General features: G+C 39.3%; 1 protein-coding gene and 1 long non-coding RNA gene across 6 annotated transcripts in view; both read right to left on the bottom strand.

Annotated features, from left to right (window-relative positions):
- LOC309623785 overlaps positions 1-26,918 on the bottom strand; it is a 519,468-nt gene that overhangs the window by 372,361 nt on the left and 120,189 nt on the right. The gene's annotated exons all lie outside the window — the stretch shown is intronic.
- SFXN1 (sideroflexin 1) overlaps positions 1-26,918 on the bottom strand; it is a 46,542-nt gene that overhangs the window by 11,954 nt on the left and 7,670 nt on the right. For all 5 annotated transcript variants that reach the window (XM_082380932.1, XM_082380933.1, XM_082380934.1 and 2 more), the window contains exons 2-8: positions 18,337-18,509; positions 7,112-7,282; positions 6,281-6,379; positions 4,664-4,739; positions 3,986-4,071; positions 2,936-3,063; positions 103-152 (exon numbers count right to left, since the gene is read on the bottom strand). In XM_082380932.1, the coding sequence (XP_082237058.1) occupies positions 103-152; positions 2,936-3,063; positions 3,986-4,071; positions 4,664-4,739; positions 6,281-6,379; positions 7,112-7,282; positions 18,337-18,500 (774 nt within the window). In that variant the 5' untranslated portion in view covers positions 18,501-18,509. The remainder of the gene's footprint in view (positions 1-102; positions 153-2,935; positions 3,064-3,985; positions 4,072-4,663; positions 4,740-6,280; positions 6,380-7,111; positions 7,283-18,336; positions 18,510-26,918) is intronic.

Genomic DNA, 26,918 nt, shown 5'->3' with positions numbered 1-26,918 from the left:
AAATTCTTTACTCACTATTCTTGTGGGAAATATTCTGTACAGTTTGAAGTCTGAAAACAAATTGAAAGGATTGAGACAAGGTTAAACAGAACTGGGGCTTACCTTGAGAAAGGCTTTCTTTTCCAAAGTGTTCATGATAAATGGAGGGATGGCTGGAAGTAAAGATAGATCCACTTAAATCTTCATGTCTATTTTCAGCTCACTTTTTTTTTTTTTCCCCCCAGCAATTTCACAAAAGGCTTATATTACTTTTAGGCTATTTTCACACTGGCAGAGTAAAAGTAATTGCAATAATTCTTTCAAATACCTTAGTATTTTTTTAAAAATCCATTGTTTCCATTCTCTAGATTTTTGAAAAATAACACAATGCTCTTTGCCAGCCAGAAAATTTTATGATCTTGAAGAGAACTTTATATCTAACATTAAATATGCAACAGTACAAACATCAGGAACTTTTCCCTCCTATACCAATGAAACAAATGCAGCCTTCCCGGGGTGTCCATCCCACGTAGAGTCCAGTATAAAGATTCCTGCTTTGAGTCACGCAGACCACTTGCTAGCTGGGTGATCCTGGAAAACACTTCTCTGAGCCTCAGTTTTCTGTTTTCCTCATCTATATAATAGGGACAATTGTATCAAACTAGCCAGGATGATTAGATGCAATGATGCACGTAAAACATTGGATAGCGGTTAGTTCATTGATTCATGATTTTTATCAGACTAAACTGTCACATCAATTTCAATATATCAATTACCTTTAGAGATTTCGCTGGGATAGAAAGATTGTGTTCCTTCTCCGGGGACTAAATAATGTTTAAGGTAACCAAGCCACTGGAAACAAATTTGTCGGGCTGGCTGAACTCCAAAGAGGAGCGCCGTATTTCAAAATGGGAAAGAACAAAACCAGAAGCCCACCCAGGGTAGAAACCGGAATGGCCACCTTGATTTCGGCAAACTGGAAATCTGGGCTCAGCAGGTGTTCTGGGGTGGTCTCCCCAGCCTCCTCATAGGTTAGTGACAACGTGCTGGTCCCGGACTCAGGGGACTCTTGGCCTACAGTTCAAGACTGTGGTTTCCACCATTCACTCACCCCTACAGTGCACATCGCTGTCTCATGAGGGCACTGAGGTGCTTCTTTGTTAAATCACTTAATGTGGTTAAATCAGATAACCAATTAGCTGGAGTGCAATTAGCTGGAATGCGCCTCAAAGTTTTCTTTCATGCCCTTTTCTTCAACTTTCCTTTGCCCACTCCTACTTGTCTGCTGATGAGCTTTCCCAGTGACAAAAGGAATTTAAAGACAACAAAAAATATTAGTGAGAAAACCTGACAGCACTTGATTAAGTATGCTTCTTTTGAGAGCTTAGTTAATAGCCAAGTGCTGTTTGCATTTGATTTAGACAAGGAAAGTAAACATACTCATTTCTCTCTGTATAATATATATTTATATGTTTCTGCAAAGAGTTATGTATTCCTGGGCCCTCTGGTTTCTGAGTAAGTCTGAGAACCTTCTCGAGAGCCCTGGTCTGAGGGTAGCTGAAGAAGCCTTAGGAGTGGACCAGAGATTCTCAGAGCAACTAAATCACAATGGAGATTTTCTGCTTTTGGTCATGTTGAGTCCAAGCCCTACGGACAAAACTGAGTCATATATTAATAGCTGCTATAACTAACCCAACTTGATTCGTGCTCTAAGGGTTTCCAATTGATACAAATAAATCTTCAGTAGAAGTTATTCCTATTCAAGAACTTTTGGAAGTTTCTTTTCAAGGTTTACAAAGATCAAATTCTTTTCCTTCAAATTGTCATCACCTTCACTGTCACTGCCCTGGTCCAACTACCATAATCTCTTGCCTGCAGTAGTCAAGGGCTTCCTGAACAGTCTCCAACCACCATTCTTGGTCCCTCTTCAGCCTACTCTCAACGCAGGACCCTGAGTCACTCAGTTAAAACCTAAGCCGGATTATTATTACCACTCCTGTGCTCGAAACCCTCCATGGCCTCCTACCCCTCAAACTAAAAGCCAGGGCTCCAAACGCTTGCGGGGTCATCTGCGTTCTGCCCACTGGGGCCTCGTCTACTCCTTTCTACTGTTCCCACCCCCTTCTCTCTCCTCCCGCTGCACCTGCCTCCTGTGATGCTTCCATCACACCGGGCACAGCTCCCTGCTCTCCTGCTGTTCCGTCTGCCCAGAATATTCGACCCTGGAACCACTTGGCTCCCTCCCTCCCATCTGTCCAGTCTACTTCTGTAACCGAGCAGGACCCCATGGGGTCTTCCTGGGACAGACCCCTTCCCCATATCCTCTGCTGCATCTCCTCTCTGAAGTATCCAGCTAACAGTACCTCATGGATATTTCCCGAGTTTTTCAGATGCTAAAAACCACCATCAGATGGAAGAAATTAACTACTTGATGATTATGAGCATGTAGCCCCCAGACCTTCTGGTGCCTAAGGATTGATAATGTTAACTGTCCTGTTGCCTCGCCATCAACCAATCAGAGAATTGTGCATGAGTTGATCACACACCCTGTGCCCCCCCTGCCTCACCTGGCCTTTCAACATGCTTTGCTGAAACCCTTCGGGGGTTTCTGCGGGCATGAGCCACCCATTGTCCTTGCATGGCCCTGCCATAAACCTTTCTCTGCTCCAAACTCCGACATTTTGGTATCGTTTGGCCTCACTATATGTCGGGCACACGGACTTACGTTCGATAGCACTTCCACCCCAAGATCCCCAACCCTCTTTTCTCCCCCTTAGCTCTACAACTATCTCACATATTCATATTTTACTTATTTTTGTTAGTTTTCTGCCTCCCCTGCCAGAAAGTAAGTTCCACCAAGGGAAGGGATCCTTTGTGGTTATTGCTCACTGGTGCACCAACGCTTGTTTGATTGAAACGTATCGAATAAATGAATGGATGGCAAAGTACTACTCACCCATGCCAGGGGCTGCCATGAGGATCCTGGAGACGATTACTTGTGTGATGGCTTGTTTGGCAGCGTTTGCCGACTCTCCCAGGCGGTTCCCGTTTTCATCTGTGACAGGAATGCCAACTTTGAGTTCCCTAGAGAGCAAGACACGGGCAAAGAAGTTCACAGGTGCCTTCGCGGAATGGCTGGAAACAGTACTGAAGCTGTGAAAGCCCGAGTCCCGACTTAATCCAAAAATCCACTCCAGTGTCATTTTTGGCGCTAATAAGTCTATTTTTAAAACCACAAACATGCTTAATCCTCGTGTGATAGACACACAAGTAAAATAATGCTAGTAAACTTTGTAAAAAAAAGGGTATAGCATTTTGAATAACAATAGGACTCAACAGGTGAATACGCTAACTTAGAGATAAGGCTGATTTCTAAGCTCGTGTGCAAATTTGAGCAACTTTCCAAATGAGAGATAGATATAATTATTAAAAAATAAACTAACTATACTGACATAGGAGTCACAAGTACACGGAACTATTGGATATTTAACTACGGTCACTACTGCTACAATTATAGCTCCTACTGTTACCCTGTTTTTCGTTATCCATTCCAAAATGGTTTTTTCTCATTTTTTCTTCTCCTTTAATTTTTGCCAGCACTAAAAAATACTTCCAAAGATATAGATTAATATTATTTGAAACCCCAAGAGAAAATTTGGGGGAAGGGGGGAAGAACCTATTTTATAGAAGAAGCTTTCTAGGCATAGATGTAAGTTTGAGATCTATTTTTTAAACTTTTTATTATACAGAGGTAGAAAGACTATTCTAAACCCCATAAGGCCATCAGCCTGCTTTAATAATCAGCAACTCAGAGCTGAGCTTGTTTGATCAATGGACCCATCCTCACCCCCAAAACCAGATTATTTAGAAGCAGATCCCAGATATCATAAAACTTCATCTGTAAATATTAAAATAAAACAAATTTATTTAAGTTTCAACAAAGCAGATTATTATAAGACCCTACTGTCAAGCACAAGTCCTCTCTAAGAGGGCATATTAACCTTACCTTTGCCTCATTAACGGAATATTAATGCAATTAGCAGCAGCTACCGCAGCGAAGGGAACAAAGCGTCCTATGAGCGGAGAGACATGCTGCAGAAAAGATAATTCCAAAAGCAAGATCTTATTTTTCCTGTAGTACTGAATGCAAGTACTTATTTCTTCTTGAAAACCTCTACAAATGCAGAGTCCTATTTGTATAGAAACTTGGGCCAATAGTACATTCAAAACTTGGTGTCCTAGAGGTATTTTTCTATTTCCAGCCTGGGCATACTGGGACAAGGCAGACTTCCAAGATATTTTGATGGCTTTATGTGGCTGATGGAGCAGGGGCTTTGGAGTCCCACAGTCTTGGGTTCAGATGCTGCCTCCTCTACCTCTTCAGGGGTGTGCCTGGAGGTACCCAGCCCGGCATCCAGCCTCTGGTGGGCTGTATGGGTGGGTGAGCATTTAGCATTGAATACACAGTGCCAGGTACAGACAAGGATCTTGGCAGATGTTATTAGTGACACTCCTTCCCAAACGTATTGAAAGATATACTTTAAGAAAGCAGTCGAAGATAATGACTGTAATAAGAGAGTCATAGGACTTGAACTATTTTGAGAAATTAACAGAGAGACTTAGAGCCAGGCAGGTGAGAACAAATTAAGAAGCTTTACTGCTATGGAAATAAAAATCTGAGTACCTTGGTTAATGCATTGAGTCCTAGAGCTGTTGCTACAGCACCTGTTGTTGCAGAAACATAAGCTGTTCCCAATTCACTGAAAAGAAGGAAAATAGTACATAAACAACAAGTGTATGTCAGAAAACTCAAGCCCAACATTTTTCGAAGAAATGAAGAAGATTAAGAATAGAGATTCCATAAAACATGACACAAATGAACTTATCGAAGAAACAGAAACAGATTCACAGACGTAGAGAACAGACTTGTGGTTGCCAAGGGGGAGCGGGGTGGGGGAGGGATGGATTGGGAGTTTGGGGTTAGCAGATGCAAACTATTATATAGAGAATGGATAAACAACAAGGTCCTACTGTATAGCACAGGGAACTATATTCAACATCCCGTGATAAGCCATAATGGAAAAGAATATGAAAAAGAATGTATATATGTGCAACTGAATCACTTTGCTGTACAGCAGAAATTAATACAACATTGTAAATCAACTATATTTCAATAAAATAAATTAAAAAAAGGAGATTCCACAAAACAACATTCGTCATCACTCTACAAGCAGAGATATTTATAGAAAAAGCAAGCAGACCCGTACAAAAATGGCATTCTTCACATAGAACCTAACTACCACGCCAAACGAGTAGACATAGAGTATATGTATATATGTATGCGTGGGGCGGGGGGGAAGGAAGCAGGGACTGTGCAGGAAGCTACAAATGTGGGAAAATGCATATTAGCTTAAATGTTTTTAGCATATTTGCTTAAATAAAAAAATACTTCTCAAAATATCACTATACATACTGAAAGTAAAAATGCAGTGCTGCCATTCTAAAAATGACATCTTATGGTATAAAAATACTGAAAGTCTCTTCCTCAAAATACAATTAAGCCCAAGCAGTGCTCTCTTATTTTAAAATAAATTTTAATTCAAGGACTGGATGAAATGAAGGTGTGGTCAGCACTGCTGGGTTGCAGATTTCAATATTCTTTGTTCCCTAGGATGATAATAGAAGACTACAGATGGTCAACAGCAATTTAAGAGTTAAAACAAAAAAGAAAATGCTTTGAAGTGTCATTAAGTTAGGCTCAAAGTTTTGGTTAACTAATCACTTTAGCCTATCTGAACATCTTTTCACAGGAGGCAAATTTTTAAATCCATTCACTTTCTTTTGGGTTCCGGAGGCGTCCTATCTTAAAGACAAATCAGATATAAAATTCCCCTGGATTTCTGCAGAGATCACACTGTTGATTCTGCTACTTTTGATGTTGGTATCTTTCTACACCCACAGGGTGGATGGGGGTACAGTGTGTCACTTCACACAGGCCAGCCCTGAGCTGCCTGCTGTGTGTTCTGCGGGGGTGAGGGGGGGATGCACCCTAGGGTGTGGGAGCCGTGTCCTCCTACCAGAGCCACTAACAGCACGGATAACGTCTGAAAAGGCAGGCTGCAAAAAACCGTTACCTACATAGAAAGGGAGGGAAAGAAACACCACTGAAAAATATGCTCCCTAGGATTCCAAACCATATAAGCAATTTGTCCGAATATACTTTTTTAACCAGGAGAGCATCACCAGCGAATCAAATGAACCCCAGAGACGTGCAGAGGACAGTTACATCTTCCAGTCTTACTTTACAGTGAGGGGAGCGTCTCCACTTCTGTTGGTGTAATTGACCACGGCATTGAAGGACTGGTTGATCCACTGCCAGAACAGCACTGCCGGCGTGGTCCTGAAACAGAGCGACCCATCACATAACCACCAGCGCCTGTGAACTCGCCGCCATGCAGAATGGACAATGTGAGCATCAGTAACCAGAGGGGAGATGGACTGGAGAAGGGAGAACGCTGGGTCCAGGACTGTGTGTTCTGGGTCAAAGGCCGAGGACCGGTGTGGCTGGGCAGATTTTTATCTTGTCTGATTCTCAGTTTCCTCATTCGTTAGATATGGATAGCAACAAACTCAGAGGGTTAGGGTGAGGATGGAGCTAACTTATTTAAATTTTATCTTAAATTTGTAAGGGAGCCCAGCAAAGAGTAGGCACTCAATTAATGTGATTAATGTCAGGTCCCTTCTCTTAGGGAAAAAAGCCGTTTGTAGGCTATTTCTGGTCCCTCCTCACTACATGTATAAGCCTCTGTGTCTACACCTACACCTATACTTATACCTATATCATATGGATGGATTAAAAACAGAATCTGCTTAGAGGACCTTTTTATTTTCTTTCTCATTTTCTTTTGGGTCTAAGATTTAGGGAGAAATTCAACCTCCTTTTGGGCAAAAAGGAGAGTTCTATTCAACAGAGGGAAAAGGTAAAACAACCCCCTAGAGTTGCAACATTTATACAAAATGAAACTCCACATGAAATGACATTTATTTCGATAAAACCACTCACATAAAAAAATGTACTTGAAGCTTCTGGGATATAAAGCAAACAAACTATCGTTACATTGCCAGAACTCACCTATAGAATGTCATCATACAACCTGTGATGGTCATGTTCATTGGAACCTGAGCTGACATCCTTCCTATCAAAATCATCTTTTCACCAGTGTCGGGATGAAAAGCTGAATCATAGATGTACTTTGCTCTCCATAACTCATTTTCTGTGAGACCCGGAGGAATAATTCCTTGCCTAGGAAAACAGCAATAAATAACATGGCAATTGTTCATTCCAAATATCTCACCAGTGCTCTAGAGACATGTAGCTAGAATGTTCTGGAGTTTATGTTTACCTAGAACATCTGTGTCTAGATGGAGTGACAAATCTAACTATTACAGAGTCAGGGAAATTCTAATAACACAAAAGACAATAAACACTTAAAATGAGCATGTCAAACCCATAAACCTCAAATTGTCTATAATTTGGAAAAACAAAAGCATCTTGTATAATAGGGAAGTATTCAACTTTGAAATATTCTTTGTTTTAAATGACATTTAAAAATGTACTTTGAACTCTGTAAATGCTAAGATATTTTTAACTCATTAGACAAAAGCTGTAGCAATCAAGAATATGAATTCATTTTTAAACCTATAGTTTGAAAACCTAGATAAGAAAGGCTCACTATTTTTCCTCTTTATCAAAGAAACACATATTCATTGCAAGAAATTTAGAAAATACAGGAATTCATTAACACAATTAAAATCATTCAAGCCTTTCCCAACTTAGCACCACTGGCAAAATGCTTTGGTAAATGCCCTTTCAGGCTTTTATTGGATCTATTATACATGATGTTTTTATTTAAAGGCATTGTATCCAATCACCTTTTTTATTCAATAATATTTTGCAAACATTTCTCTATATCTTTAGATATTCTTCTATATCATCTGTACTGGGTTGAATAGTGTCCCCCCTAAAATTCTTGTCCACCTGGAACCTCAAAATGTGACCTTATTTATAAACAGGGTCTTTGCAGATGTAATTACATAGTTAAGATGAAGTCATGCTGGATTGGCGGGGGCGGGGGGGAGCAAATCAAATGATTGATGCTTTTATACGACCAAGTGCAGCTACACAAAGAAGGAGGACATGTGATGACAGAGGCAGAGATTTGAGTGACGTAGTTACAAGCCTAGGGCCACCAGAAGCTGGAAGAGGAAAGGAGGGATTCTGCCCTAGAGCCGTCAGGGCCCTGCCAACACCTTGATTTCAGACTTCTAGAGTCTGGAACTGTGAGAGAATAAATTTCTGTTGTATTAAGCCACTCAGTTTGTGGTCATGTGTTATGGCAACCTTAGAAATTATACCAATCCCCTACTGTTGGACATTTTAATTGCTTTTAACCTTTTCCATTGGTAAGGGATAAGGAAGTAAATATCCTTATAAATAAAACTTTTCCCACATCCGAGATTATTTAGAAAGAAATGAGCACATTTGCTGAGACAAAAGCTATGTAAAATATTAAAACTGTAAATATATCTTTTATCCTTTTTCTCTACTTGAGTATGTCTTTTTCTTTTTTATCCTCAGCAGCAGTGGCATTATTATTATTTAGGTAACCTGTTGTATTCTTTATACAATGTGGATAATTTTGGTTAGTTATGTTATCTGCCACCCTGAAAATTTTTACTATTATGCAGTCAGGTAGGAACAAATGAAGTTTCTGCCTAGAAAGGTGTGACCCACTTCAAGATTATAGGTATGTTCACCTATATACTTCTTTGCATTTTCCTAATAGTTTTTTTTTTTTTTTTGGTCACAGTTTTAATCTATTTGAAATTTATCTTAAGATATGAATATGTGAAATTGCTTAATTTTAGATTCCAGTTGGCTGGTCTGCCCTTCCAATACCAAGATTTCAATGCTATATTTACCATCATGAACTTCTGTGAATGTTAGGCTTGATTTCTGGACCTTCTACAGTGTGCCCATCATCTACACCTCATGCTGCCAAACCCACCATTGTAACTGAGGGTCCATTTTAATATCTGGTAGAGCAATGGTCCTTCCCTCCACTACTCTTCTTCTGCTTTCTCAAAAGTGCCTTAGTTACACCCAGTAATTTGTTCTTCCAGATAACTCTTAGAATTATTTTGTTAATTTTATAGGGGATCGCAATTGTATTTTGACCAAAACTATATTAATCTGGAGAGAACTGCTATCTCTACGGCAATAAGACTTTCTATCCAGGCCTACCACATATTTCTCCAGTTACTCAAAGGCATCTTTTAATGTCGCCCAGTGGTCTGTACTTGCCTCATACTTCTGGGTAAGTTAATTCCCAGGTATTTTATTTATTTATATATATTAAAAATATATATATATATATATATATTGTTCTTAGGAATGAAATTGAAAAATACTGTCTAATAGAAAACAAACTTATGGTTACCAAAGGGGAAAGCATCTCTTTTTGTTTTCTATGTTCCCATAACATTAAAAGAAATTAAATCTCTTTATTAAGGTATCATTTAAATATTATAAAAGTCATTCATTTAAGTATACAATTTGATGAGTTTTGAAAAATGTACACGGTGGTGTAACCACCTTCAGAGTCATGGTATAGAATATTTTCATCTCCCCAAAAGTTCCCTCAGGCCCCTTAGGAGTCATTCCTCCACTTCCTAGGAACCACAGATCTGCTTTCTACCACTACAGTATTGCCTCTTGGAGAATTTCACATGAATGGAATCATACGAGTGAGTAGTACTATGTGTCTGGCTTCTTCAACTTTGCATAGTGCTTTCAGATGCATCTTTGTTGTATCAGTGACTGGTTAATTGCTGAGTGGTACTCCATTCAATGAATGAACCACAGGTATTTATCAATTCTCTTTTTAACCATTCTAGTAGGTATAAAGTGGTATCTCATTGTGGTTTTAGTTTTGTTTTTTATTTTTAGACTTTCCAATGTATACTCTTTTCTTTTCTTCCAGTTTTGTTCAGATATAGTTGCCATACAGCACTGTCTAAGTTGAACGTATCCAGCGTGATGACTTGACTTACATACATCATGAAATGATCAGCACAATAGTTTAGTGAACATTCATCACCTCATACAGATACAAAATTAAAGACATAGAAAGAAATATTTTTCCTGCTGATGCGAACTCAGACTTTACTCTCGTAACTTTCATATATAATGTACAGCAGTGTTAATTCTATTTATCATGTTGTACATCACATTCCAAGTACTTATTTATTTTATAACTGGTAGTTTATACCTTCTGACTGCCTTCAGCCAATTCCCCCTCTCCCAACCCCCACCTCTGGAAACCACAAATCTGATCTCTTTTTCTATGAGTTTGTCTGTCTGTTTGTTTGTTTTTGAAGTATAATTGACCTACAACACTATGTTAGTTCCTGGTACAAAACATAGTGATTCGGTACTTCTGTACATTTCAAAATGATCACCACGATAAGTCTAGTTACCATCTGTCATCTTACAAAGATATTAAAATTACAGTTATTGACATATCCCCACACTGTACTGTGTCTCATGTATACCTGTGACTCATTTATTTTGCAACTGAGAGTTTGTACCTCTTAATCTCCCTCACCAATTTCTCTCCTTCCCCCGACCCCCTTTCCTATGGCAACCACCTGTTTGTTCTCCGTATCTATGAGTTTGTTTTTGTTTTATGTTCATTTGTTTTATTTTTTAGATTCTACATATAAGTAAAATCATACAGTATTTGTCTTTCGCTGTCTGATTTATTTTCACTTAGCATAATACACCCAAGTCCATCTGTGTTGTTGGAAATGACAAGATTTCATTCTTTTTATGGCTGAGTCATAGATGTTTTACATATCTATATATACCACATCTTCTTATCCATTCATCTATTGATTGGCACTTATGTTGCTTCTATATCTTGGCTATTGTAAATAATGCTGTAATAAACACAGGGGTACATATATCTTTTTCTAATTAGTGTTTTTGTTTTCTTTGAATAAATACCCAGGAATGGAATTGCTGGATCGTATGGTAGCTCTATTTTTAATTTTTAAAGAAACCTCCATACTATTTTCCATAGGTGGCTGCACCAATTTACATCCCTACTAAGAGGGCAGAAGGGTTCCCTTTTCTCCACATCCTCGCCAACAGTTGTTATTTGTTGCCTCTTTGATTCTGACAGGTGTGAGGTGATATTTCATTGTGGTTTTAATTTGCATTTCCCTAGCAACTAATGATGCTCAGCTTCTTTCCATATGCTTACTTGATATTTCTATATTTTCTCTGGTTTAGTGTCATCAGCCTATTCAAATCTTTTATCAAATTGGGTTGGAATGAAAAGAATTCTTTATCTCTTCTGGACATAAGTCCTTTATAAGCTATACGTTTTGCGAATATTTTCTTCCAGTCTGTGAATTGCATTTTTGTTTTCTAAACAGTGTCTTACGAAGTGGAGAGACATATCTTTTCCCTTATTGTTCATGCTTATGTCTTATCTAAGAAACCTTTGCCTATCCCAAAGTCATACAGATTTTATCTTGTTTTCTTCTAGAAGTTTTACAGTGTTAGCTTGTATATTTAGGTCTATCATCCATTTCAAGTTATGTTTATGATTTTGTTTAAAGATTAATACTCTTTTTTTTAATGTGGAAATCCATTTTTCCAGAACCACTCATTGAACAGAATATTCTTTCTCTATTGAATTATCCTGACATCTTTATTTAAAAATCAATTGACTATATATGTTTGAGTTTATTTCAGGATTCTCTATACTGTTCCACTGATCTATATATCTATACTGTTTTGATTACTTGAGCTTTACAGTAAGTCTTGAAATCAGGCATTTAATATTTTTGTTGCTACTGAAAATATGATTTTTAAAATTTCAATTTCCAGTTGTTAATTGTTACTATACAGAAACCCAATTGATTTTTGTATATTGATCTTATATCTTGTGACTGTGCTAAACACACTCTATTTGCATTTTTGGTAGATTCTTTCTATATAGATGATCATGTTTTCTGTGAATGAAGAGAGTTTAATTCCTTTCCTATCTGTACATCTTTTATTTCTGTTGCTCTTTTTTTCTTATTGGACTAGCTATGCTAGTCCAATGCTGAATAAAAGTAGTGAAAGCTGAACTCCCTGCCTTGTTCCTGATCTCAGGGGGAAAGTTTTCATTCTTTCATCATTAAGTTTGGTGTTAGTTATAGGCTTTTCTTAGATGTACTTTATTCCTTCTATTCCTAGTTTGCTGAGAGTTTTATCATGAAGGGATGTTGGATTTTGTCTGCTTTTTCTGCACCTATTGAGAAGATTGTATGTTCTTCTGTCATAGTCTACTGATACAGTGATTTCCAAATGTTAAAATGACCTTGCAATCTTGTGATGAACCATATTTGGGTTCTGCTTATTTTGGGTATTATCCCTTATAAAGATGGCTAGATTTAAATTGTAAATTTTGTTGAGGATTTTTTGTGTCTATGTTTATGAGGGATATTGGTTTGTAATTTTTGTCTTGTAATCTCTTTGGTTTTTCTGTCAGTGGTCTCATAAAATGGATGAAGAAGTCTTTCCCCCTCTTCTATTTTCTGAGAGAGTTTGTGATGGAATTGATATAGTTTCTATCTGTGAAGAAATAATTTCTTTCACCTGTGATGCTAATTGGCCTTGGAGATTTTTGTGGGAAAGTTTTATTTTTATTTATTTATTTTGCCATCTTGCTCTTTGTTTTCTGTTTGCCTCATCTCTTCCTTGTTCCTTTTTTTTCTCTTTCCTTGCCTTATTTTGGACTGAGTCAATTTTGGTAATTTATATATTCATAGAAGGCTAGACATTTCACTTATTTCTAAAATTTTTAGCAAAGAGCTACATAGTAGGCTTCATTTTTTTAAAAAATGTATTTATTTAACTTATTTTTGGCTGCGTTGGGTCTTTGTTGCTGCGCACGGGCTTCCTCTAGTTGTGGCGAGCGGGGGCTACTCTTTGTTGCGGTGCACGGGCTTCTCATTGCAGTGGCTTCTCTTGTTGCAGAGCACGGGCTCTAGGTGCACGGGTTTCAGTAGTTGTGGCTCGCGGGCTCTAGAGCGCAGGCTCAGTAGCTGTGGCGCACAGGCTTAGCTGCTCTGTGGCATGTGGGATCTTCCCGGACCAGGGCTCGAACTCGTGTCCCCTGCACTGGCAGGAGGATTCTTAACCACTGTGCCACCAGGGAATCCCCTTCACTTTTATATTTCTATTTCTCACAGGCAACTTTCTTATCCTCTTGTTACATATTTTGAGTTTTATTTATTTATTTTATATTGCTTAGACGTGCCAGAGGCTTATCTTTCTCTGGGCTTATCAGAGAACCAGTTTTTCATGTATTTTTCAATTCTGTTAATTTCTGACCTTAAAAAAATGACCTTCTCTCTGTTTTCTTTGAAAAACAGTCTATATAGTGGTTAACAGCATGAACTCTGGAGTCAGACTGTCTGAGTTTCTATGCTGGCTCTGCCACTTAACACTGGCAGGACATTGACTTTTCTGCCTTAGTTCTTTCATCTGAAAAATGGGCATAACGAGAGCTCCTACCTTCAAGGGCTGTTGAGGCTTAAACGAATGCACATGAAGTGATTCAGGCAGTATCATTACACAGCATGTGCTATTGCTATTTTCTTTTTATTATTTTGTGCTGTTCTTTAATTTCTTAAGCTGAAGTCTCAGTTCATTTGTTGTAAGCCTTTAACATTTAATCAGAGAGACATGTAAAACTATAAACTTCCACTCAGAGTACAATTTTGGCACAATCCTTTAAGTTTTCATATTATTTCTACTTTGTAATTTTACTTTTGGTTTTTCTTTTTGTACAGTTAAAGGAAAGTACTGAACAATTCTGACGTGATTAATTAAGTTCTGTCTGTATTTCTAACAGTCTTTTCTTTGTATATTTTGATGTAACATTAACTAGTTCATGAATACTGAACATGGTCATTTTATAAATAGCAAATTTTTCTGATCTATTCACCCTGAATTTTGTCTGATTTTCATACAGCTTCCTTTTTATTTGCAGTTACCTTCGTCCTGCTTTGTAATGTTAGCCATTTTTATTACCTCCCTTTGGATTCATACTAAAATAGCACATTGGTATCTCACGAGGACTATAGATTATTGGTATTCATATTCCTTGAAGGTACACTGTACATGATACTTCCTTGACTCCAACTAACCCTTTGAGCTATTCTCCTCTGAGAGTGCACAGCTAATTTGTCTCTTAGTGGGTAGGGGGAGAACTCTGGGGTATTTCTTATCCATTAATTCACCAATTGGTTTTACTGATGAATATATAGATAAAGACATAGATATAGATATAGATATATAGATATAGATATATGATGAATATAAAAGCAGACATGATAAAAGCAGCATTACCCCTAATCCCCAGTGAAGCAATTTACGACACAGACTTTAAGGGTTTTATATTCCTTAAAAGGTGAAGAGAAAAGGTGAGGTGCTCAGCGATTCTTGGAGGAAGGCATTGTATTTTTCCATGCACAGTGACCTCATACAGAGATTAGTCATGTAGCTAGCAACCCTCATGCATTCTAATTGGGATGCCATGTCCCTGTTGAGCTTTTAAAGTGTTTTTACACAATTTTAAAGTCTCTGATTTTAATAGAGGGTTTTAATCCCTTTTACACATACTGTTATTACTAAGCTGTCTGGCCTCCTCCATCTTGTTTTACGTTATTTTAAAAGCTTCTATGACAGTTTTTTGGTTTTACCTTTAGCTACACTTATTACACTGTCTTTGTTTTTATGCCTTTGGGGTTTTAGAAGATATATACTAAGATTTAACTTGACTAGTGGTTACCATTAAGATTCTCAAAACCATTCTACGTTTCTCTAACGTAGTAAAGAGCCAAACCATATATACTTTTGATCCCACCTCCTATTTAAGATAAATATTTGGTATACTTTTAATTCCTCCTCTTCCTGTTTTTTTTTTATTAAAAAACTTTTTTTTTGATACTACAATCTAGGGCTTTAGATTCAGATAGCTATTACTATTTTTTACAAAACACTTAAAATTTCTTTTTGCTTATACAATGCTTTATAACTAGAAATGCAACAACTATTTCTATTTTAACAGTTTCGACATTCGTCACTAGTCTATTTATATTACAGCTTTCTTACTTTTTTTTTTTTTTACTGTAATACAATATATAACATAAAGTTTACCATCTCAACCATTTTTAACTGTACAGTTTTGTGGTACTAAGCATACTCATGTAACCGTCCAACTATTGCCACCATCCATCTATCTCCAGAATGTCTTCATCATCCCCAACTGAGACTGTATTCATTAAACAATAACTCCTGATTCCCCGGCCCCCTAGGCCCTGGCAACCACCATTCTATTTTCCGTCTCTATGAATTTGGCTACTCCAGGCACATTATATAAGTAGTATTGTACAATAATTTGTCCTCTTGTGACTGGCTTATTTCACTTAGCATAATGTCTTCAAGGTTAATCCATGTTGTAGCACGTGTTAGGATTTCCTTCATTTTTAAGGCTGAATAGTATTCTATTGTGTGAATATACCACGTTTTACTTTTCCACTCATCCATCCATGGACACGTGGGTTGCTTCCACCTTTGGCTATTATGAGTAATGCCACTATGAACACGAGTGTGCAAATATCTGTTCAAGACCCTGCTTCCAATTCTTTTGGGTATATACTCAGAAATAGAATGGCTGGATCATATGGTAATTCCATTTTGAATTGTTTGAGGAATCACAACATACTATGGATTTCTTATTTTTGAACTCAATTTTGCTTCATCTCCTGACCTCTCAAGAAGGATTTATGAGGAGTTTATTTTTGATGTTGTTATATATTTTTCTGTTGCCTCTGTAAACAGAGTCACTCTGGTATAGAATTCCTGGGTTTCATGCTTTCTCCTGGAAACTCGGCACACATTCCTTTACTGTCCTCTGGCGCTCAGTGCATAGATAAGAAGATTGAGACTTCTCTGTCATTTGTTCTTTTTTAATGACTTTTTTCCCTGTTCGAATGCTTATGAAATTTTAAAAAGTTGCTTTGTAGAAAAAAGAAAAAAAACTCCATATGTGGGTCTCTTTGCCTGAAACAGGGTGAGCCTAATTTGTGGCTGTTTGTCCTCACTACAGGAAAATTCTTTTATCTACTTACTACGACCTCTTTCACATTTTTCTAGTTTCCCCTTGAGAAGCATCAATAAATTATATCTTCACTCTCCATCCTCTAGTCCCCTGAAATATAATCCTTTTCACGCTCTCACCTTTTCATCTATATCAGGAGTTGACAAACTACAGCCCACGCCTATTTCTGAATGGCTGGTGCGCTAAGAATGGTTTTTCCATTTTTAAAGGGTGGTGAACAAGCAAAACAACACAGAATGAGACTGTAGGGCCTGCACAGCTGAAAATATTTACCATCTGGCCCTTTGCAGAAAAAGTGTGCCGACCTCAGATCTTCATCCTTGGAGAGTGACTCAGGTTTATCCCCAGCATCTCTGTTTCCACTTTTTCTCGGTACCATTGATGTCATTACTTCTCCACCACTGCCTCCAGTGAAGATTTTAATTTTGCTCTTACAAGTTTAGGGACTTTGCAATCTCTTTTATGGCTTCTTTTCAAGTCCTCTAGCTGTCTTTACATCTCTACCTTTCCTCTTTTTATGGCTTTTGTTCCAGAATCATGGAACATTTACTTGATGGAATTCTGAAATGTGCTTCTGCTGTCTTCCTCTGCCTCGTTCCTCAGGACTTGCTCATAGAGCTCCATGACGTTCTGCTGCTCAGGGAGCCCTCTTTCTGCACGGCTGTGCATGCTAAGACCTGGCCAGACTCAGTGTTTGGTAACAAACTTTAGAGACCGCCCTTGGTGGCCTCACTGACTACCCATGTGACAGTCAAATACGTACCTTGCATGGATTATTTTTGGCATGTTTAGGCTCATAGCTCCCACTAATCCAATTCTCAGCTTCTGGCTGACATTCCCTGAGAGCAGGAGTCAGCAAACTACTGTCTGTGGCCTGTATGGCTGGCTAGCTAAGAGTGATTTTTACATCTTTTAAAGGATTGTAAAACAACCAACCAAACAAAAAGCCCTAGAAAACAAACAAACAAGCAAACAAACCCTCAAGACACTAAGAAGAATAGGCAGAACATGCAGAATAAGACGGAAATCCTCTGTGGTCCACGAAGGCTGAAATATTTCTTATATGGTCTTTTATCAAGAAAGCTGCATGTCCATCAACAGATGAATGGCTAAAGAAGATGTGGCATACACACACACACACACACACACACACACACACACACACACACTGGAATATTACTCAGCCATAAAAAAGAATGAAATTCTGCCATTTGCAGCAACATGGATGGACTTGGAGGGCATTATGCTAAGTGAAATAAGAAAGACAAATACTGTATGATATCACTTATATGTGGAACATATACATACATATACAACAAACTAGTAAATGTAACAGAAAAGACACAGGCTCACAGATATAGAGAACAAACTAGCGGTTATTCTGTGGCGGGGCAACATAGGGCTGTGGGAGTGGGAGGTACAAACTACTGGATGTAAGATAGGCTCAAGGATGTATTGTACAACACGGGGAACATAGCCAATATTTTGTAGTAACTGTAAACGGAGTGTAACCTTTAAAAATTGTATTAAAAGATTAAATAAATTAAAAAAAAAAAAGAAAGTGGTGACCATTGCCTTAGAGCATGTCTCTTCTCTCACCTCATGCCTGGCTCTTTGAACTGACGGAGTCCATCCCAAACCTACAAACTGTGCCACCAGCATCCTTCCCATCTGAGCTACTATATGTGGGGTTTATTCACTGGGGCTTAATCTGAGAAGAAGCGAACAACCTCCCCTAATTCTTGACGACTTGCTTTTTGTAAGATGCAGTCTCCATCTGGAGACAGAAAGTTGTGGATGCAGGTGTGGTTGTATTGGCGAGCAGAAGACAGGGCTCTAGAAAGGGGACCTCACGGATTGGCACCTATGAGTTGGAGGGATGGCTGGCTTATTTTCATGTTACTACGAACCCTGGATATCTGTGTTAAGGGTCAACAATGGGGAATGAAACACGTCTTCCTATTTCTTACAGTTTTTTTTTTTTTTTTATAAAAAGGATTCAATTGCAAAAAAAAATGTTGAAAAATCACTAAGGGAAGGTTTAAAGACAATAGGCTAACATGATGATCTATTAATATATTAAGCCCCAAAGCATACTTGTTAATGTTACCTGTAATCATGCACTACTTTCCTTGCATCCTCTAGTTGTTCGTTGGTTAACAGAATATTCCTGGGATCAGTTACAGTGAAGAAATGATTGGCTCGTCCAATGAAAGTGCTTTGATCCCATCGAGGTTCCTTGATGTTAATGTTTGGTGGAAGTTCTCCAGACATTGTCTTGGACTGTAGAGGGTCAAAAGGACAGGCCTAGTTAAGACTTACAAAGTCACTACACATTTAGAAACTTTGTAGTCACACTAATCTTCAAATAAAGAGTTATGTACATTCGTATTTATGAAAATAATTTTGCTATAAATGGCAGAAAGGCTATTTAAATCCAAAGCTAAATTTGTCTGTAAATCTCAATTTATCTTAACCAAATTTCAATAATTTCCCACATAGTTCTTTTTATAAGGACATAGTATTTCATCATCCTTTACTTTGGAAATCTATTCTTCAGAAAAAAATAAAAATATAAAAAGTTAAAAATAACATCAACAATAATAGGGTCTGAAGTCTGAAACACTTTTTCTGGATGAAAGAACCAACGTCAAACTACTGCGGCATTCTGGTTTACTAAATTTGTTTTTCCTACAACTAGAAGTGACTAATTATGCAAAAAGGCTTACATGCTAAAAATTCTACAATTAAAAAAAGATTCAGATTCATTCAGCCTTATTCAGTGTATAAACCACCAATCAAAAATGAAAAATTATTCTCCTCAATATAACAGAGTCATAGTGGGAAAAACACGTTTTGACAACCCCAAAAATAGTAATAACATAAGAGCATATAATTTTCCTCTTAAAATACTTATTTTCTGGCTAAGAACCATTACTTTTTTCTAAAGTAACTAGTTTCTTTCCCTGAGTAATATATGCTTATTTTTAGAGCTGCTTTGTATTGCTGTAATACATGCTTATTGTAGTATTTTGAATAATATAAGCTTATTGTAGAAAATAAAGAATAAAGAAACAAAATCTGCTATAATTTAGTCATGCTGAAATAACCATTGTTGATGTTTTGATATATTTCCTTGCAGACATTTTCTATACATATTACCCTCTAACTAAAAAAATAAAGTTGATATCATATTCTATATTTTAATATCCTGATTGTTTCCTGCTGTACTTATTTCATGAGCAATCCCTATGGCACTAAATATTCATTTCAGGTATTTAGCAACACCTTCAACCTTTATGTTATTTTCAGTTTTTCACCATGAAAGATAATGCTGTATCCTTGTCTATTAATTTTTTTCCTCACAACTGGTGACTTCCTTAAACTAGATCTCTCTATGTGATATTAGCAGGTCAAAGGATCTTATCACTATTAAGATTTCAAATCATTGCTTTCTCATACCTCTTTCCTCTTTCTATATTTCTAATATTGGTTCTTATAGTGGCTTTCTTTTCCAGGTATTTTTCATTAAGTTATTTTTCAGTGCTTCACTAGATCATAGGTGTGTTAAGATGTCAGGTGCAGATGCCTGTCATTTGAACTTTATCAGAATCTCAAATTAACACATTTCACAGCCCACTGGATCAAAATCAAGCATGTTAGGCCCAGAGATGTGAGGAATCTAGTATATGTAAAACAGCTGGTCAGTGTAAGAAAGTAAAAATCAGCCCCATTATTCATAAAGCAGGCTGGGATGACAAACACAGATAGAGTCAGCTGCAAAGCTGACAGGAAACCATATTTCTCCCAAGGTCACACTGAAGCTAAAAGGTGTCATAACAACCCCCTTCTTTGGGTGACCACTGCTTTCTTATCTCATTGAGAAACCTTGTTCTCCACAATCACAGACTGTCAGAAACTTTGCTGTTTGATATCATACTAGGAAGAGTGAATCATCCCACTTTTGACACAGAAAAGGAGCCTGGATTTCCAGCCCAGGTGCAGAGTTTCAGATTAGGGAGTTTCTGGACACAACATTCCATGTCTTTTTTCTTTTTAAAAAAAATTAATTTATTAGCATTATTTTTTTGGCTGCGTTGGGCTTTCGTTGCTGCACACAGGCTTTCTCTAGTTGTGGCGAGCAGGGGCTACTCTTCCTTGTGGTGCGTGGGCTTCTCATTGCGGTGGCTTCTCTTTGTTGCGGAGCATGCGTTCTCCGTGCATGGGCTTCAGCAGTTGTGGCAGGCAGGCTCAGCAGTTGTGCCTTGCGGGCTCTAGAGCACAGGCTCAGTAGTTGTGGCGCACGGGCTTAGTTGCTCCACAGCATGTGGAATCTTCCCGGACCAGGGCTTGAACTTGTGTCCCCTGCATTGGCAGGAGGATTCTTAACCACTGCACCACCAGGGAAGTCCCTTCCATGTATTTCTTAACTCTGTAGTTTCCAAGGAAACTTTGTAGTTTCCAGGTCATGGGCTACTTCACAGTTCAGATCTTTACACCCAGCCCTGCACTGAGTCAATCAAAATATTGCTTCATTAAACTTCCCTAAGTTCCACCATTCTCCAAGATGCTCTGAAAGACCTATCTTTTCTTTTGTTGGTGAGACACTCCCAGTTCCTCCAGTGTGTGGTCTCCCTCATTGAAATACACATGACTTTGTTTAAGGTTTGTCCCTGCTGGTTTTCAGTCAGCTGGGCTATGATAAGAGAAGTGTTTGAATTTCAAATTAGGACACCTCTAAGTCATGAACGTCAAGTCCAGGGATGTAAGGATATAATGCACTTCAAAGAGCTGTGTCATTGTATGAAGAAATGTCTCAATTTTGAATAAGAATGTATCAAATGTATTATTTATAAAACATACAAAAAGTAAAACAAAAACTCTAATTCCCATCCAGGAGAACAGTTTTCAGACTTGTGTGCAGGGACCTAGGGCTCTGCTGAGGCATGTTAGTGACCTGCAGGGAGTGGAGGGGATTCAAGCAGGTGGGTTCTGAGTCCCTGAGTTTATAGTCAACTAGAGCAGGTCTGCTTTCATCTGCTCTCTACATCTGGGATTTATGGCAATGATCATTTAAAGGGAGGGTTCTAATGCTTGCGGGGGGGAAGAAAAAGCAAAAAAGAAAAAAGTTGAAAATCACTATAGGAGAGGACAATCTGAAGATCTATGAGACGATTCATAAAGGTCCAGAAGGTTTCAAGCCTTTTTTTTACTCCAGCTTCCTAAGTCAGCCCTGGCATCCATTTGATTAGTGCCTCTTCAACTATGTGCGGTGAAGGACCTGCTTTGGTTGTTCTAATTTCTAGTCCCATCATGAACCAATACTTTTGTAAACTATATTAAAAATAAATTTTGAAAAAATGAAATAAAAAAGTGGGACACATATAAAAGCCCCCATTTTTTATTATTAGGTTCAGCAGATATACTAGAACTCTATCATATTGTTATGAAAGTTCCTAAATGCTTACCCCCAATTTCTGTATTTTCCCCAATGTGAGGACACTGGCCTCGTCCAAGGGTCATAATTTGAATTTACACTTAGGCGTATAGATCACAATTTGTTTCTATACTTAAACGTCACCAAATAAATGCTACATATAATCATGTAACTAGAAAAGACAGATAATCTGGTCTAATTCACTTCTGTTTTTGAATGGACCACTAGAAGGTATAATTCCTACCCTCTAGTAGATCACAGATTAAATACAGAACAGATGAAATTCTGACCAGGAAAAAACTTTTAGCTTTGTTTTTTCTTTAAGGTCTAGAAAGTGCTCCTACCTTTAGTGTTCACTGACTGGGCACCCACCATGTGACAGATTCTTGGGCTAAATCAGTGAACAAAAGACAAAAATTCCTGCCTTGGTGGAGCTGATGTTGGGTGTTGGCAACGGAAGGGTAGACAGACAATAAACAAGGTAAGCCAAGTATACACTATATTAGAAGGTAATAAATGGTTTGGGGAAGAATCACAATGGGAAGCATCATGAGGACAGACTGCATTTTTAAACAGGGCAGTAGGGGTAGGCCTCATTGAGAAAATAACAAAGGAGCAAGATCAAAAAGAAGTGAGGAACTGAATCATGTGCGTATCCAGGAGAACAGCATTCCAGGGAGAAGGAACAGACACTGCAAAGGCCCCAAAGCAGGTGTCTTCAAAGAACAGCAAGACGGCATGCAACTGGGGTGGAGAGAGGAAGAGGGAGGGAGACAGGAGATGAGGGGTCAGAGAGGTATGGGGAGGGGTTTAGTTGGAATCACACTGTTTGGCGCCTCGTGGTCACCGTGAGGCCTTTGCATTTTACCCTGAGGGAAATGGGAGTCATTGGTGGGTTCCAATCAGAGGACTAAAATGATCTGACTTACAACTGAAAAGGATCTCTCTGGCTGCTGTGTGGAGAATGTAGTGGGGCTATAAGAGTGGAGGCAGGAAGAGCAATTGTAAAGCTCCTGCAGGCATCCAGGAGAGGGCTGATGGTGGTGCAGGTGGTAACAAGGAGGGGCAAGAAGAGCTGACGTTCTGGATATTTTGTTGATGGAGCCAACAGGATTTCCTGTAATCTTGGATGTGGGGTGTGAGAGAAAGAAAAGGCATGACTCCTAAGATGTTTGACTGGAGGAGGAGCCGGTGTCAGGGATCAAACAGCAAGTTCAGGTTTGGATGGATGGAGTTTGTGATGCCTAGGGGACTTCCAAGTGGAGATGTCCAGGAGGCAGTTGCATACAAGAGTCCAGAGTTCAGAGGAGAGATTTAGTCTGCAGATCTTCATCTGTGAGCAGAGATGACTGAAACTCATGCAATGGGAGAGCAACAGGCATGTGAACTTAAACAGAGAAGAGATCCAAGACCTCCAATGTTAAGAGGTCAGGAAAGACTAAGTTATAGCAAAGGAGGCTGAGAAAGAGTGACCAGTTGGTAGGAACTCAGCAGTGTGTGGTGTCCTGGAGGACAGGTGAAGTGAGTCTATTGGTAGTCCCATCGGCCAAAAGGAAGAACACCTTGGTAGCTGGTTACTCCCATCTTGGGCTAGTGAAGAGGGGGATACAACTCCTGAAGGGCCATCTAGGGAATGGGAACACTGCAAAGATGGTTATCTTGGCAAATTCTAAAAATTCTTAGCAATGGTGATGGCAAGTAGGGAGTGAAAGCACAGCATATTAAACGCTCCCTCTCTGGGGCACTGTTTATTCCTACAAAGTCACAGGCACAGACTGGTGATTCCTAACCAACAGAACGTATTGAAATCACCTGGACAGCTTCTGAAAAAGACAAATACTATCCCCCTTCTAGAGATTCAGACCTAGGAGGTCTAACATAAGGCTGGGCATGTGATTCTGCAGGCGCTCTGGGTCTGGAGCTCCAGCTCTCTGGGCACCAGGCTGTGACTCTACATGAAGCTGGGAGCTGTTTCCTTCCCTGCATCTTTCTCTGTGCTGCCTATGCCTTCCCCCAGGCCTGAGCAATCTGCAGTGCTTCCCAGTGGATATCTGATACTGATTTTTTCTCATAAAATTGAGTACCAAGCAATCTATCTTCCTTTTGAAGTATAATTCTCACTATTTCCCCTTCACACTTAATATATATAACAATAGCACGAACAAAAAATTAAAATGTAGCTTTCACAGAATTCTAGTTCTTAATAACAAACCATCTCCAATTTGTTAAATATAGGGCAAACTTTAGGTCAAGCTGTTGAAAACATGATCTGGTTTTACAACATGGTGCTTCATAAGATAAAAATGTTCTACTGCATAAGAGCTGGAGAGGATCTTAAAAATAATCCACCCAATGTTCTCATCATATAGGAAACAGAGGCACAGAGGGGGGAAATAACTTGTCGAGGGTGTGCCCCTGGTGCTGGTGGCAGAAGGCAGTGGGTGAGGATGCAAAGCCAGACTGGACTCCTGAGCACTAGTCAGAAAGTTCACTCTTTCTACTCTATTACTCTCTGTTAGCTATTCCCCTCCCCCCCCCCGCCCCCCGCCAAAGTACAGCAATTAATGTCTGCACAGAATTGGTATCTTTGAAGCCCTCCTTTTTTCCTTTAAATAAAAACAGCTCTACTCACACCACAAAGCTCTGTGCTACGCTAACCCTTTGGTGCCTCCATAGTATACGTGAGAAGAATGCTGTGGAGGCCTCACAAAGTCTCTTTTTTGTTTTTAATTGAAGTACAGTTGATTTACAATGTTGCGTTAGTTTCTGGTGTAAAGCAAAGTGATTCAGATATATATATACATACCTACGTATGTATGTATGTGTGTATGTGTGTGTGTGTGTGTATGTGTGTCTGTATTCTTTTTCAGATTCTTTTCCATTATAGGTTATTATAAGATATTGAATACACTTCCCTGTGCTATACAGTAGGACCTTGTTATTTATCTATTTTATATAGAGCAGTGTGTACAAAGTCGCTTCTTTTTTTTTTTTTTTTTTTTTAAAACTTCACTTGGTTACGCTTGAGTTGTATGAAATGCATTTAGTTGGATTCTATCCTGGATGTTATACTTAGTTTTTGTGGATTTAACCATTTTTTTTTTTTTTTAATTCACGTTCTTTTATTTATTTATTTATTTATTTATTTATTTATGACTGTATTGAGTCTTCGTTTCTGTGCGAGGGCTTTCTCTAGTTGCGGCAAGCGGGGGCCACTCTTCATCGCGGTGCGCGGGCCTCTCACCATCGCGGCCTCTCTTGTTGCGGAGCACAGGCTCCAGACGCGCAGGCTCAGTAATTGTGGCTCACGGGCCCAGCTGCTCCGTGGCATGTGGGATCTTCCCAGACCAGGGCTCGAACCCGTGTCCCCTGCATTGGCAGGCAGATTCTCAACCACTGCGCCACCAGGGAAGCCCCAAAGTCGCTTCTTAAAAAGGCAAAGAAAAAGGAGACAGATGGGGAAAGGAAACCCCACATTTTTGTAGTTTCTATTACATACAAGGAACTGGGCTGGATGCTTGCCTAAGAGTGCAAGCCCCTACGATGTGCCAGTGGCAGAATAGTCTATGTCAGTTTTCACAACGCTGTGCTTTACGCATATTGTGCACATTTCACAGAAGAGGAAAGTAAGATTCTGAGATGTCACTCACAGCTACCCCCTTATCTCCCCGGCAAGGGAGGAAGCAGGCTTATCATCAGACTACAGGCCAAGCCCACCAACACCCCAACGCTGAACGCTCATACTGATCCACTTCGTATAGACTTGGGGTAGCCAGAATAGTGCCCGCCCAAAGATGTCTACCTCCCAACCGCCACAGACTCTGAATAGATCACCTTACGTGGCAAAGGGGGTTGCTGGTATGATTAAGTTAAGGCTCTTGAGACTAGGAAACCACCTTGGATTATCTAGGGGGGCCTGATAATCACAAGGGTCCTTATAAGAGAAAGAGGCAGGCAGGAGAGGCAGAGTCAGAGAAGTAGATGTGACAAGGGACAAGCAGAGCTTGGAGTGATGCAGGGCCACGAGTCAAGGCAGGTGCACAGCCTCTGGAAGCTGGAAACAGCAGGGAAACATATTCTCCCTCGGAGCCTCCAGAAGCAATACAGAACCACTGTCGGCTTCTGACTTCAGAACAGTAAGCTAACACATAGTTGTTTTGTTTTAAGGTACATTTGTGGTAATATGCTAAATAGCAATAGGCTACTAATTCAGCACTCTTTTTCCCTACTTAAAAGGATTTTATTTTGTAAATAAGTTCATTTAGAAAACAAACTTACGGTTACCAAAGGGGAAAGGGGGGGGGCGGGGGAGGGATAAATTAGGAATTTGGGAGTAACATATATACACTACTATATATAAAATAAACAACAAGGACCTACACCTATAGTTCCCTGTGTGTACAGCACAGGGAACTATACTTGGAATTTTGTAATAACCTATATGGGAAAAGAATCTGAAAAAGAATATATATATATATATATATATCTGAATCACTTTGCTGTACACCTGAAACTAACACAACATTGTAAATCAACTATACTTCAATAAAAATAAATAAATAAAAATTTTTAAAAAGGATTTTAGTAGAACTCTATACTGGCGTAAGAAATACCAACTAGACTTGAGAGCCTGTCCTGCCCCCACCGATTTCAAAACCATAAGGCTAATCAGGAATGCCATATGAACATTCTTACAAAGACAGCTGATCTCAAACCAGATAAAATTTTAATTATTGACTAGGACTCCCATGTTCCAATTAGACAAGCATTTTCACACACCAACCTTCAAGCCCAGGAACAGTTTTCACTTTCTTCCCCACTCTAAATAAATAACCAGTTTCTATAATTAGGGGTGCAGTTTTCAAAACAATTATTTCTTATTTTGCACTAAAAAACTAGTGCACCCAGGCGCTGCTGCCCTGGACACTGGTCTCCCTCCAGTTGTGGACCCGGGAGCAGCTCTGCACATCCGGCCAAGAGGCAGGGAGCCATGGCTGGGGCTCCTGATCCAGTAGCGGCCTCCGGGGCCAAGGCACCCCCATGGCCTTGGCCGCTACGCGGGGGTCCCTGGGGCACATCGCCTTCCTACCTGCCTCATCGCCAGGGCTTGGTGGGCTGGTCACTTGGTCGGCGACCTGCAGCATCCAGGGCGCCCACCGGCTGCTGGGGTCTGCACTTTGGGGTCATCCACCCCACACACTCGGTACCGACCAGTGGGCCAGGCCGTGGGGCTGGGGCCACCGGGGGCACCTTCG

This window comes from Balaenoptera borealis (genome assembly GCF_965194805.1).
Source record: "Balaenoptera borealis genome assembly, chromosome: 2".
NCBI classification, from domain to species: domain Eukaryota; kingdom Metazoa; phylum Chordata; class Mammalia; order Artiodactyla; family Balaenopteridae; genus Balaenoptera; species Balaenoptera borealis.
Note: the sequence above shows the minus strand (reverse complement) of the source record. Positions and strands in the feature narration are given on the sequence as shown.